The 14,203-nt window shown below is 38.9% G+C and overlaps 2 protein-coding genes across 3 annotated transcripts; one reads left to right on the forward strand and one right to left on the reverse strand.

Annotated features, from left to right (window-relative positions):
- Positions 1-406: 406 nt before the first annotated feature.
- On the reverse strand, positions 407-4,009 carry LOC137825952 (Sodium Bile acid symporter family). 2 transcript variants are annotated; one of them, XM_090294564.1, is made up of 6 exons: positions 3,409-4,009; positions 2,626-2,686; positions 2,371-2,466; positions 1,971-2,277; positions 1,641-1,888; positions 407-966 (listed from the first exon to the last, which is right to left on the reverse strand). In XM_090294564.1, exons 3-6 carry the CDS (start codon positions 2,424-2,426, stop codon positions 729-731), a joined length of 849 nt encoding a protein of 282 aa, XP_090150690.1. In that variant the 5' UTR covers positions 2,427-2,466; positions 2,626-2,686; positions 3,409-4,009; the 3' UTR covers positions 407-728. The 2 variants fall into 2 exon arrangements, with proteins under 2 accessions (XP_090150690.1, XP_068487870.2); XM_068631769.2 differs by lacking the exon at positions 2,626-2,686 and having other exon boundaries at positions 3,409-3,939.
- An 8,769-nt stretch (positions 4,010-12,778) lies between these two features.
- Positions 12,779-13,183, forward strand: LOC150025518 (uncharacterized). Its single transcript, XM_090294079.1, has one exon. The coding sequence runs from the start codon at positions 12,779-12,781 to the stop codon at positions 13,181-13,183; it is 405 nt and encodes a 134-aa protein (XP_090150205.1).
- The last annotated feature ends 1,020 nt before the right edge of the window (positions 13,184-14,203 follow it).

Raw genomic sequence — 14,203 nt, forward strand, 5'->3', positions numbered from 1 at the left:
TAACTGACGTCCCACTCTTTCATGTCCATAAAAATAAACAGGAAATAATTTTAGAAAATTATATATATGTGTGTAGAATATTCCTTCCCTTTCCTTTATTCTTAGATTTTAGAAGGAGACGTGGAAGAAATGAAAATCTAAATTTAACTTACTATTTCTATGTATTGTTTTCCAAATTCTTCTTAAATTCTGAATTAACGTTTTAATCTTATCACAATAATCATTAAAAAATAATCCCCTTACTATTGTTAAATATCTTTAGCTCATTGTAAATTGTAATATTGAAAAATTTAAAACATAAAAAAGATGAGCCATTCCTTGCAAAAGAGAGCTTGATCACAACACAACCCTCGATTGAAGATCTTAGGTTCATACAATGGAAGAAAAGCACAGAAAGCGACAGAGAAAACTGTTAATTGGTAAATGATCTATTGCATTCTTTGAGTCTATATACAGAAGTGTACTGATTTGCAGCCAGGTAACAATTGGTAGTATCTATGCAATCTATATCTCCGTTACTATGTATTTTTTTTTTCACGTAATCTGATGAAACTTCTTTATTGCTCATTCGTGTGACTAACCTATACACTTGAAAAAATTTCCTATGGATCTCCCTTCCCTAGCCATCTCTAATTGATACCACAGATCAAATTTATGAAGTTCCCAGCCTTCAACCGACGCTTAAAAATAAATAAGACCCAATGACATGCATCAGAAACAAAAAAAAATTATGCTTTGAGAGCAGAATTGGTTCTTTGTGGAGCAAATGGTAACAGGTTTCTAATTGCAAAGCCACTTCCCCAAAAAGAAGCAAGACAGAGACCCATTATAGCCATAGCAATGACAGAACACGCAGGAGGAACTGCCTGACTACTATCCAAAAATTGGGTTGCAAGAAGACCTGCAAGGGTGGAACTCTGCATTCCACTGCATAGTGATAAGGTTCTGCTCACGTGTTCCTCTTGCCTGTCACAGTATTTACTGCATTAGTCAATTTTGAATATGGCACAAAGTAAAATATTCTTGGTCTTGACAAGTTTTTACTCATCCATCTTGAGAATAAAAGTTATTGCAAGAAAATTATGTTAGATGACACACTTCAAAGATCAGTTAAAGCAATAAATCTCAGTCAGAAATATAATAGTTTCCAAATGGAGAAATGTCTACTTTATGTATCACTACTATTTTATTTCAGATCTTTGACAAAAAATCAACTTCGATATGGAACAGCTTAATGAAAATTAAAACAAAACCGTGCAATTTAACCACAGCAATAGATGTAGTCATATACATATAACCAAGCAGAATATGTTTTCTGTAGGAATTTAACTTTAAAGCACTTCATTAAAACATAAACAAGTTGTTTGGATACAAAATTATAAGAACTTTTGAGAGCTTCTTTATTAGAAAAAAAATATATATTTCAGTAAATAAGCTCTTAAAAACACTTCTAGCTAGTATCCAAACAAGTCATGTGTCAGTATCACATTACCAAATTTAATGTTTTGCCAATTTCAATTTCAATTTTCATCCTAACATCTATTTTGTCAATTAGAAGTTTGGATGGCCAGGTCCTAAAAATTAGCAAAGCTATAACAACTAACTGGTTACAGAAGAGGGCACCAGATGGACACACATACCTCAACGATGGAATCTTGGAGAACCAATAGCCTAAACTGAAGGCAACAATATGGAATGTTAATACTGGAAAAACCAATCGGAGACCTTCGACTGACAAAATTTGACTCCTGTTTAAAGCAAGAGGGCTGCCGATGCACAGTGAAGTACAAATCATAGCAACAAAGGGCATCACAGGTTGAAGAACAGATACTACTGGCTTTGCATATGTATTGAGGATAAGACCAAGGGTCACCGGAATAAGAACAACCTGTCAAATATTTACAATTAAACCCGTCATCAAACCAAATTCAAGTATAATATTACTGGAGCACTCACTAGTCTCTACACACCTGCAGAATTGACTTTGACATGGCAACTGCATCAACTGACACAACTGAACCAATCAGAAGACCAGTTAACAGAGGTGTAACAACAACTGATGCAATGGTGGTATAGCTTGTGAGAAGAATGCCCAGGGCTACATCCCCTTTGCTTAAAAAGTTTGCATAGCTGGATAGCTGAGCCCCAGAAACACAAGCTGTGAGGACAAAACCTGCATAAAACATCCTAGACAAACCAAAAGCCTTCGCAATGAAGACCCCAAGAACAGGCTTAAGCACATATTGCGCAATTAACCCAAGGGTAAGTGGCAAAGGTCTGCAGCAAAATGAAAATAATGAACATTGGAAGAAGCTCAATTACTTCACGTGCTGCCAAATTAAGAAGCAAACAAAAATAGTGAAATCTTACCTCTTAAATGCAAGAGCAAAATCATCAGCCGATAGTCTTATTCCAATAGACAACATAATCCCACCAAGAGCAGGTGCATATAAATCTTTAGATACCCTGCTCAAGTTAAAGCCACTTTCTCAGTTTCTCAGTTTCTCAGTTTTTATACTATTCCACCATACATGCTCTCACTGAATAACAAAATAAAAAATTCTAACTGGAGAGAGAAAAAAAAAAGAACAACTACAACAGAAAAATAAAATAACTTTTACTTACTAACACGCTCACAGAGAAAGGCCAGAGTACCATTACAAAGGTCCCCACTGTCAATACTATCCTACAAGCCATTAATCAAATACATCATAGCTGTTTCCCATGTACACAATAAATAACATCGTTTCTTATGTGTTTTTAGGGTTATTCTCTGTTAAATAATTGTAATTTCATCTCGAAAATCTAAGCGTAATTAAAAACGCATAAAAAGTCAACATGAAATATCAAGGCAAAACTCTAAATAAGTAACAATCTAAAGAAAACCATTTAAGTTTTGTCCATAAGCCATCAGTTCAAGAACACAAGTCTAATTTCAGAAGAAAAAAAATCCTTGAAGCACACAAAAATCCGTAACAACAAACAGATGGTTAGTTATAGCAAGTGGTTAATTAAAAGCAATACTTCATTAAATAACAAAACAACTATCAATTTTCTTTTCAATAAATAATCTGTTTTTAAGACATTGAATGACAAACATGGATGTATTCGTATTAGATTACAATTAAAAATAAAGTTTTTTTCATAAGATAAATATAGTTTATAGATGATTAAAATCTAAAACATGGAGAAACTACTTAATATAGTAACCTTAAACTGAGATAACTAAGGGTATATTCTTTAAGTATAAGAAAAACAAAATAATATAAACTTTTCAGTTAAAATTAACTCATCCATAAATTAAAAAATAATAAGAAAGTAAATTAGGCTCTTTCTAAATTAATTTTAATTTGTCTTGTTTCATCAACCAGAGAACATAAATTTGTTTATGAAAGAAGAGAAACTCACCAAGTAAAGGTGGAAGGTTGAACGAGAGCGGCAACGGCAGTGGCAGCAACAACAACGGGAAGCAATGCGGACAGAAGCTGAGACAAGTCTCTTTCTCTCACTTCCCCAACGGCGTTTCTATTGTCAGCGCCGAAAGAGAGCGACGATAACTTCCCCGGCTGTCTTCGGAGGAAGTGGAACCCAATTCTGCCGCGGAAGTGCGAGGTGGAGCACGCGAAGCTCGATGCCGCGCCACCCCTCTGAACGGTCAGCTGTGAAAGGGAGGCGAGGGAGCGCGAGGGTGGTTGGAAGGGTGAGAGGCGGAGGTTTGGGGAACAGGAGATGGGGATTAAGGCCATTGGTGGTGAGCGACGGCGGAGATGATGCGGCGGCGAGGTTAGAAAGAACGGAAGCGAGAAGATGAGGTTATGGGGATAGTTTGGGGGATATGATGGTGAAGCTACGTGAAAGTGACAGTGAAACAAAGAAAATTGTGTGATTGTGTAGAATGAGATTATAGTTTGATTGTACACGGCTGAGTTTGTTTTCACCAGTGTGGGATTAAATAGGTACTGTTTTAAGGGCACATAAGTAACTGTATCAAGATTGATTCAACTGTTTTAAGGGCACATAAGTAACTGTATCAGGACTCATTCAACTGTTTTAAGCACAATATAGTAATCTCCGAGAATAACAAAACAGAAATTATTTTTATTAATTTTCTTTTCTAAAATCTTACTGGTCAATCAAATTATTTCAAACAGACACAAATAATATTGAAAAATATACAATATTATAATCTTATCATTTTTTAAAACCAAAATAAAACAGGAATTTTTAAGTTCTTAATATTTAAAAATATAAAAAAAAATTAATTGTAATATTTATAGATTGAAATTTCCATAATATACATCAATATTTATTAATAGTAACAGATTTATACGTAAAGGAAAAAATTATCAATATTTTAAATTTTATTAAGAAAAGATGTTGAAATTTTGACCTATTATTACTTTTTTTATCCTTGGACCAGTTTTAATTAGTTTATTACCGATGTTGTACCACTGACTCGTTCTCCGTCCAACCCGTTTAATCCTGAGAACCATGGGTTTTATTATAGTAAAAAATATATATACTTTGTAGTATTTTATTTATCCAAATGGTGTTTTTTTTTAAAAAAAAAAAACAATTTTTATTATTTTATGTACTCTTTACTTTTAAATTATTTATTAAATTTAGTTAAAATATTTTGTTTCTTATATTTCAAACCAAATTTAATTTTAGTCTTTTCTAAAAAAAATATTTTAATCCTTTAAATTTATCATGCTAACCAAGATTAGAAGTATCAACAGGCTCTCTTTCCTCGTCAAATGGATCACTTACCAAATTTATGTTAGTTCAACCTAACTAATATTATAAATGAAAAACAATTTTTTAATCTAAATCATATACCGAATCAATTAACCATTTTTCCATGTTTCAAAATAGTAAAATTAAATAAATAATAATTTTATATAAAATTTAAAAATATACTTTTATTTTCAAATGTAAGTTATATTAATAAAACTAATTTTAATTTTAACATAATAATTTGATATATAAATTATAATAGATGTATATATGTACTAGACATGAGTGCTCGTGTGTTCGGGACCTCGGTCTAAGTATTTGGCTATGATCACCTCGGCTTTGGACCTAAAAGCAAGTTATGGACTCAGTCTAGTTTCGTTGGTAAGTCCATATATGGAGAATAATCAAAATAGAAAAAATAATAAGTTTAGTCATATATTAATATAAAGTTGTTAGTTAAATATATATGTCGATATATGTTAAGTTGTTAGAATAAAATATATGTGAATATACACATAGTTGTTAGTTAAATAAATATATGCATAATGTTGTTAGTTGAATATATAAAGTTGTTAAATAAGTGGAGAGCATTTGAGAATAAAAGTGCACAAGATTTTCTTCTATTGTTAGCACCGTGAGTAAAGATGTTCGTTGATGTGAACCAAAAATACATGAAGATGACCAAGGATACTATACTTGAGGGTTATTTCAACAAGCAAATAAAAACTTCATCAATAGAAGAAATGGATAAAGCCCAAAACATTTGAAGTTCTTCTCATTAGTCTTCTCAAAAGGAGGCCCAAGCCCAATTAATATCTTTTTGTAATATCTTTAGAATAGATTCTAAATAGAACATTAGAAGGGAAATAGTAGGAAAAGTCACTTTTCTAGAATAAGGAAGTGACTTGGATAGGGGTGGCATTTACATTGTCTTTTCATGTACCTTGCCACTTCATTTACAATGACTCTTCATGTATCCTAAATACACTTTAGGATCACTATCTCCATTAAAACTTGGTAATTTTACAAATGGAAAATAACGCTTTGCCACATTTTGGCGCCTATCTTCATGATGATGATGATGCCTCCTCCATCCACTTCAAATTCTTTGGGCTTTGTCCATTTCTTCTATTGATGAAGTCTTTATTTGCTTGTTGAGATGACCCTTCAAATATAGCATCCTTGGTCATCTTCATGTATTTTTGGTTCACATCATTCGTGGACAAAATATTTTCCTGTTGTTAGCACCCAAACTCGAAAGGTGCATGAGAGGAGGTAGTTTTCTGTTATTATTTTATGCTTTCTGTTCCTGCCGGTTGACCAGATTAACACTCGCGTATCATGGACTCATTCGTCTTTGTTCCAAATCACCACCCTTCGCCGCTGTGAGTACCTGAAACATAGAGAACAAAGGGCGGCCTCGCAGCCGTTTGCACTCCGACGCTCAAGTCAGTAACGCAGTAAACACCGTGCACCTCCGTATCGGAACACTACAACTAACGTATTCTGAAGGTGCGTAACTGTTTTCTAACTAACTTCTCTATTGTGCTCCAATCACTCGTGCGTACAGTGTGTAAGCTAGCAAATGATTAAAACGTACCTCACTAAGCTTTCGGAAAAGCTTATATACCTTGGGTTTCAGTGCTACTGCCACGTGTCACTTATGACTTAAGCGCAACTCCACGTGGAAGGCCTTACGACGCCCTAACCCAACTTAGGGAAATCCCAGCGCGTAAGTCTTCCCTCCTCGAAGTGCATCCGGCGCAGGGGATGACTACCTGGGTGCCAACTCATGCGCCCCAGCCTCTAGTCACTCGCCCTGGGAGTATCTCAGCCTTCCTCTCGCACCATGCATGTAGATTACCCCTGGGACGTGGCCCTCTCCCGGGTCGTGTCTGTCCCAGCAGTTCTCCAAAGGTGGTGTGCACTGTCGTGTTCCTACACCTCTTGTATGGGTACTTCACGAGTCAGGTCACTCCCTGCTGGTACTGGGAATATGGCCTTGAAGCCACCTTTCTCTTCTCTTTATTACTATTATGTGGTACCGAGGCCTCCACGCCCGTACCGTGGCCTCTTTCCGTGCCGCCCCCTCCACGGTCTTCCCTACCCGTGGGTATTAGGGGGTGGCCCCTCCTATCTATGGGCATGTCCTATGGTGCCGCCTCCTCCACGGTCGTTCCTACTCGTGGGTATCGGGAGGTGGCGCCCATCGAATGTAAGCGCCCCTTGGTTCAGACCCAGTCAACGCCTGAGGCCGGACCAAATGTTCCCTTCTTCCCAAGGTACACCCCTGAAGGATCCTACTAAGTGTGGACTTTGGTCAACGCCCGAGGACGGGTCGGTACACTTTCAATAGAGATTATATTCTCGTGAGTGAAAGTTGTTAGAGGAATAACTATAAAAGGGGCTTCAGACCCCCAGTAAAAGTATGTTGTATCTGAATACTAAAGACTGAAACTGATTATTATTTTGTATGCTTTCAATGACTTGATCGTTGGAGTGTGATCAACAGATAGAGCCCCCTCTGTCTCAGCGGAGTGTTGTTCCAATGCACCAAGAGGAGGCAGATTAGAAGCGGAGCTTGCCCATCCAGTTAGCCTGAAGATCAACCGGCGAGAAAATTTGGCACCCACCGTGAGGCACAATGAAACTTGATCTCATCCACATTCGTGTTTGAGTTTCCTAACGTGATGAGAAACACAAGGAAAAGCCCGCAAGGATCTAAAGGAACTGATGCCCCCACCTTACAACAACTCATGGAGACCATGAGGGCTCTCCAGGAGGCCAACGGATAGTATAAATAGGAGCAAGAACAAATCCGAGAGGAAGCCAGAGTTGAGCAAGTAGTTATGCAAAATCGACTGATGGCAGAGATCGAGGCCTCCCGGGTAGCCAACGAGGAAATGCGCAAGTTCAATGTGGAATTACGTAGAAATCTACACCAACGTGACCAACGTTCCACCAGGGAACGAGGTCTAAACTTTCCTTTCAGATATAGTCCCAAACCATTTTCGCAGGCAATCATGGATGAGCTTGTTCCACCTCATTACATCACACCTAAGATTGCCTCTTTCATAGGGAGAGAGTACCCTGAAAATCATCTCACGGCATTCAATGCTCAGATGATTGTCTTTGGAGGAACAAATGTCATCCACTATAATATGTTCATGAGTACTTTTACAGGTACATCCTTGCAATGGTTCAGTGGGCTTCCCGATGGTCACATCACCTCTTTCACTCAGTTCTCCATATTCTTTAGAGAACACTTATCTGTCAACTAGGTCAAACCTCTTAAGTTGTATGACCTTTTCAACGTAAGGCAAAGGGAGGAAAAGCCGCTGAAGGATTATCTTAATAGATTATGGGCTCTTACGGTAAGACTCCAAACGCATGATGAAGACGTAATAGTCACTACTTTCGAACAATGGATCGCAACGGGACCGTTCAGCGATTCGCTAATCAGAAATCCAGCGGAGACATTTTCTGAGATACGAGAACTAGTTGTCGCCTACATCGAAGCAGAGGAGGTCGTAGTTAGAAGAACGACTGGTCGCATTTAAGGCAACCTAGGCCTAAGGAAAGTAGCCGAGCTCGACCCTTGCGAGTCAACAAAACCTCGACCGAGAAGAGAACGGACTCAAGGTACGTGTCATGCGTAGCCAAGAGGGACGAGCCCAAGACAAAAGGCAGGGAGAAGTCAAATACTCGGCCCAAATTCCGGGTGTCCTACAAAGAATTGTTGAGTATGTCAGGGGTAACAAACTAGCTGAAGTTTCCCCTGAAGACAGATCGAAATCTGGGATCACGAAAAGATGCCTAGTGTGAGTTCCACAAAGCATTTGGGCATAATGTCAAGCGATGCATAGCTTTTGGCGACCAACTGGCTAGCTTGGTGAAGGAAGGGACCTGAAGCAGTATCTTGAGGCTGACCAGGGAGAGGTCGCTCTCAGGGACCAAGTACATGTGATGTGAGTTGATTTTAAATGTTTTCATTTAAGGTGACACTTTTACTTAAGGTTGGGATTTTAACAATTAATGGTGAGAACCTAAGGAAGATTCCCATTGGACACGAACTTAAGCAAGTGGTTAAGTAAGTGTGAAGGTGCACTCACAAAGGCAAAGATTAAAAAACAAGATATGGTGAGAATGAGATGCAATTGCGGAATTGAAAATGGGCACAAGGTAACATCAATGGTGGTCATGACCTCCCAAATAATGCACCATACTCATGATTATGAGTGAAACCCAAGAGCAACAAAGAAGAGAAACTGAGAGACAAACACATAAAATGGAATGGAGAAATGGAAGGAAAATGGAATGAGAAAACTTATGATGGTGGGTGAGAAATATCACGCCACTTGGAGGGTGATGTGACCTAAGATGAGTGTGTTGGCCGCCTCTTGAGAACTTCCAAAATCACTCAAGATAAGACCTCAAACCTAAGAGGACAAAAGTCTCATTAAGAGCTCACACAATTTGTGTAGAGTTTCTTTATTTCATTCAAATTCAACTTGTCAAATACAATGGGTAGGCCTTCTATTTATAGGTGAAGGAGCCTTAGAAAACAAGCAAGACAGGTAGGATGGGAAAAGGGAAAAAATGGACAACCAAGAGGTCAAATTTCCCGCACCTTAGGCTCGTCCTTCTAGAAACTAGGTCAAATTTCCTTCCTAAAGGGCTAGGAACCATCTAAAATGATAACTACACCCCCTATTATGATAAAGGCACCTTACCTAGCCTATTTTTGCTATTTGGACCCCTAAAGTGAGCCTAAATTATTTACAAACATATTCTATTTTTTAAGAAGACCAAAAGGAAGAACTTATGGTATTCTGATTTATAACTTCTTCTTTTGCTGATTCTTTCTCGAGGCTTGGTGGGGTCTGGCTTTGTATCTTGAGATGACTGACCCTTTTGGGAAATGCTTGGAGCCCACTCTCTGCTTCGCGAGCTCTGACCTGGAAGTCGTGATTCCTCACGAGAAGGATTCGGTGGTGATATTGTTGAATCAAGAGTGTTCAAGCTTTGAAGAATCCAAATCCTTTGTGTTTGATGGAAGGCTGGAGGTGCTTGATATTGCTGAGGTGCTTTAGAATAGGATCTGGGGTAAATTATATTTGTAATCCACTCTTTGTTGAATCTAAAGCTTAAGTGTTTTCAAATATTTTAAGTTTAAAGTGTTTTTCAAAACTAAGTGAAAAACAACCTGTTGTTTTGTCAAAACAACTGATTGTTTATACTTAGGTGTTTTTGAAAAAGTTTGAAAACTGTTTTGGATGGTTGACTTGCTGTCAAACCAAAACAACCGATTGATTCGTTGTTTCAACCGATTGTTTGTTTGGAATCCCAACAGAAATAGTTTTGTTTGTTAAAAGAGCTTTAATTGATTTCATAACTGAATACGCTCCTGCTTTAAATGCTTTGACCAAGATTTGAATACTATAAATAGTTTGTTACTGTTTTATAACAAACAACAAGAAAGAAAAACAGATTTGAGTGTTTCAAAGAGTTTTCAAGCATTTGAGTTTTCACTTTGAGCTTTGGTTATTCAAGAGAGAAGTGGAATAGGATTACTCTGTATTGATTTTAGTTGATTCTTAAACAATGTAATTCGTTTTGTGATTTTTGTACATTCTGGTGTTGTAAAGCCAAGAAGGGTTGTGTGCTCTTGAGGTTGTCAAGATCAACATTCTTGGTGGAGTGTGTGCTGAGCCAAAGGAAGTGTGTGTCTTGAGGGGATCAAGGTCACTTCTTTGGTGGTGTGTGTATGTAATCTGGATTGGATTACCTAGTGGATTCCCCAGTGGTTTGTAGGAAACTGGATGTAGCTCTTGGGTTAAGAGTGAACTAGTATAAACTGTTTGTGCATTTCTCTCTTCCTTAAACTCTTTAATTTCAGTTGTTGTTATTTTTACTGGTATAAACAACCGATTGTTTCTGCGAAACAACCGATTATTTTTTTGTTGCTTTTCTATTTTGAGCTTTGTTCTTGGCAAACTGAATTCCTAAATCTGGTTTCTTGCAAAGAATTTCATTATATCTTAAAAAGTTTGCGAAACCCCCCTTTAAACCATTCACCCCCCCCCCTCTAGTTTAAAGCCATAAATTCTAACAGATATATGTTGTCACCGTAGGAAGGAAGGTGCACAGAGTCTTGATTGAGCAAGGGAGCTCGGCTGACGTGATGTTCTCGACAAAGTTCAATAGTTTGCAGTTATCTCCTGACCAGCTAAGGCCATACGATGGGTGCTTGGCCAGCTTCGCGGGAGATCAGGTGGAAGTATGAGGGTACATCGATCTGAGGACGACCTTCTCTAATGGCACCGTGGCTAGGACAATTACCATAAGGTACATTGTCGTTAACGCGTCTTCAGCTTATGAATTACTTTTAGGAAGACCTTCGCTGAACAAGTTGAGTGCGGTAGCCTCAACGACACATATGAAGATTAAGTTGCCTTCTCTTGAAGGAGGATTAATTACCATCAAGTTTGATCAGAAGATGGCACGAAAATGCTACGAGAGTAGCTTGAAGAATAGAAGAGGAACCTTCACAATCACTGTTCGGGCGAGAGAGCCAAAATGGATTGCGGAAGTAGAAGTCGCTAGTGAGCGGCGACCTGGACCTGCTAAAGAGGTTTAGGGAAGGGAGATAGAAGGGAAGAAGTTCAAGCTCGGCACCTCGTTGTCAAAGAGTTGCAAGATAGGATAGCCGAGGTGATCTCAAAGCACATGAATGCTTTCGCGTGGTCATCTGCGGACATGCCCAGGATATACCTTGAATATTTATGCCATAGGCTTACCATGGATGAAAAGGTCAGGCCAGTGGTCCAGAGGACAAGAAAGTTCAACGAGGATAAGTGCCTTGTCATTCGAGAAGAAACTCAAAAGCTTTTGAATGTTAATCACATAAGGTAATCCAATACCCTAAGTGGTTGGCGAATGTTGTGTTGGTAAAGAAGGTCAATGGGAAGTGGAGAATGTGCGTCGACTTAACCGACCTGAATAAGGCTTGTCCCAAGGATTCTTACCCACTACCGAGCATAGACTCCTTGGTGGACAGCGCTTCGAGTTGTCGGTTGTTGAGCTTTATGGATGCGTTCTTGTGGTATAACTAGATTCGTATGCACCCGAGGGACGAAAGCAAGACAACCTTTATGGTTGAGTTCGCCATCTACTGCTACAGGGACATGCCCTTTGGCCTTAAGAATGTTGGCGCCACTTATCAAAGGTTGATGGATAGGATCCTCACCCCAATGCTTGGGCGGAACGTACAGGTGTATGTAGATGACATGGTCGTCACGTCGGAAGAAAAGGATCAGCACATTCCTAACCTAGAAGAGCTATTCACGACAATCGCTATGTACAACTTAAAGCTTAATCCTGAAAAGCGTGTGTTCAGGGTAGAAGCAGGGAAGTTCCTTGGTTTCTTGCTGACTGAGAGGAGTATAGAGGCAAACCCCGACAAATGTGCTATAATCACAGGAATGAGGAGCCCCGCCAACGTGAAGGAGGTCCAACAATTAACTAGACGCATTACCGCTCGGTCTCGTTTCCTATCAACTAGTGGAGATAAAAGGTATTCATATTTTCAGTGCCTCAAGAAGAACAATCGATTTGTGTTGACTGATGAGTGTGAATAAGCTTTCACCAAGTTAAAAGAGTACTTAGTTAGTCCCCCTGTTCTTGGTAAGCCAATTCCTGGACCCTTATTCGTCTTTATTTTGCAATTACAGATCGGAAAATTAGCTCGGTCATTTTGCAAGATCAGGATAAGGTCCAAAAGTCGGTCAACTTTATGAGTAAGGTACTGCAGGGACCAGAAACTTGGTATCAGGCTATCGAAAAAGTTGCCTTAGTCGTGGTGTTTACAACTTGTCGACTCCGCCATTACTTTTAGAAGCTCACCGTGACTGTAATGACTAATCTTCCCATTTGCAAGGTCCTTCAAAAGCCCGACATAGCAGGGCGGATGGTCCATTAGGTAGTTGAGTTATCTGAGTTTGATATACAATATGAACCTCGAGGGTCGATTAAGGGTCAGATGTATGCTTATTTCATAGTAGTGCTTTCACCAGAGGGTCCCCAATCTAACCCTAATGACTTCCAATGGGTCCTTTTGGTAGATGGATCCTCCAACCAACAGGAGAGTGGACTTGGGGTTATTTTAGAAGGACCAAGTGGGTTGTTAATCGAGCAAGCCCTGAGATTCGCGTTCAAAGTGAGCAACAATCAAGCTGAGTATCAGGCCTTAATAGTAGGAATGCTGCTAGCCAAGGAGTTGGGAGCTCAAAGTTTATTGGTGAAGAGTCACTCGTTGCTTGTCACAGGGCCAGTCACAGGTGAGTATCAAACCAAGGATCTGCAACTAGCCTCATATCTCATGTATCTAATGCTTTTGAAAGCAGTTTTCTCTACGTTTGAACTTGTACATGTTCCTATAGAATAGAACTCCCAAGAAGACATGTTGTCCAAGCTTGCAAGTTCAGGGAAGGGAGGTCGGCAGAGGTTAGTCATTCAAGAGACATTGAACTCACCCAAGATAGTTGAAGAAGGACCAACTGAGGTCAGCCACATAGAGGTCTTAGAGGTCAGCTCGAAGAAAGGGATAAGGCATCGGTCGATGACTCAAGAGACCCTGAAAGTCCTTAGGTTAACTACCTATGGGTTCTAGGGGGATGAGTTTCTTGAGGTTTTGCAGGTCAACACCACAGAGACTTGGATGAACACAATTAAGAGGAATGCATGGAAGTATACCCTGATAGATGGCAAGCTTTTTTGTCACGGCTATACTCACCCAATCCCCACTTGTGTGAGTGGAGATCAGTGTACCCGCATCATGGTCAGGCTTCATGAGGACATTTGTGGTAGCAACATAAAAGGACGAGCTCTCTCATTGCAGGTCATCCGAGTTGGGTATTATTGGCCAACCATGAAGGAGGATTGCGTGAAGTATGTGTTGAACCAAGTGGTGTTCAAGCTTTGAAGAATCCAAATCCTTTGAAGGATGTTGAAGCCTTTGCTGTGCTGGTTTAGCTTAGTTCTGGAGTAGTTTGAATGTTGTAATCCACCCTTTGATTAAATCTAAAGCATAAGCATCTCAATCTTTGTGAAAGTAAAATGTTTTCAAACTAATTTAAAACAACCGATTGTTTTGTCGAAAAACCGATTGTTTATACTTAGGTGTTTTGAGAAAAAGATTGAAAACTCTTTTTAAAATGGTTGAACTGTTAAGAACCAAAACAACCGATTGATTCGAGGAAACAACCGATTGTTTGTTTTGGGACCATAACAGAAAAACTGTTTTATCTTTGACTGAGCTTTAAATGTTTTAACTGCTTACACTCCAGTCATTAAATGCTTTGACCAATCTTTTAATGCAATTTAAGAGTTTTTTAAGATTTGATAACAAACTACATCTTTGAATAAATTCAGAAAAATAGATTTGACAATCAATCTTTGACAAGTT

This window comes from Phaseolus vulgaris, chromosome 8 (assembly GCF_051622355.1).
Source record: "Phaseolus vulgaris cultivar YP4 chromosome 8, ASM5162235v1, whole genome shotgun sequence".
Lineage (NCBI taxonomy): Eukaryota > Viridiplantae > Streptophyta > Magnoliopsida > Fabales > Fabaceae > Phaseolus > Phaseolus vulgaris.

What these genes read in the sequence shown, in the direction of transcription:
- LOC137825952 (XM_068631769.2), bottom strand. Translation starts at nt 3,746, where the DNA reads ATGGCCTTAATCCCCATCTCCTGTTCCCCAAACCTCCGCCTCTCACCC. An exon ending in CAACCTTCCACCTTTACTTG is followed by an intron (nt 2,467 to 3,408) that starts GTGAGTTTCTCT and finishes TAACTTGAGCAG; the next exon opens with GGTATCTAAAGATTTATATG. An exon ending in TGTCAAAGTCAATTCTGCAG is followed by an intron (nt 1,889 to 1,970) that starts GTGTGTAGAGAC and finishes AATATTTGACAG; the next exon opens with GTTGTTCTTATTCCGGTGAC.
- LOC150025518 (XM_090294079.1), top strand. Translation starts at nt 12,779, where the DNA reads ATGTATGCTTATTTCATAGTAGTGCTTTCACCAGAGGGTCCCCAATCT.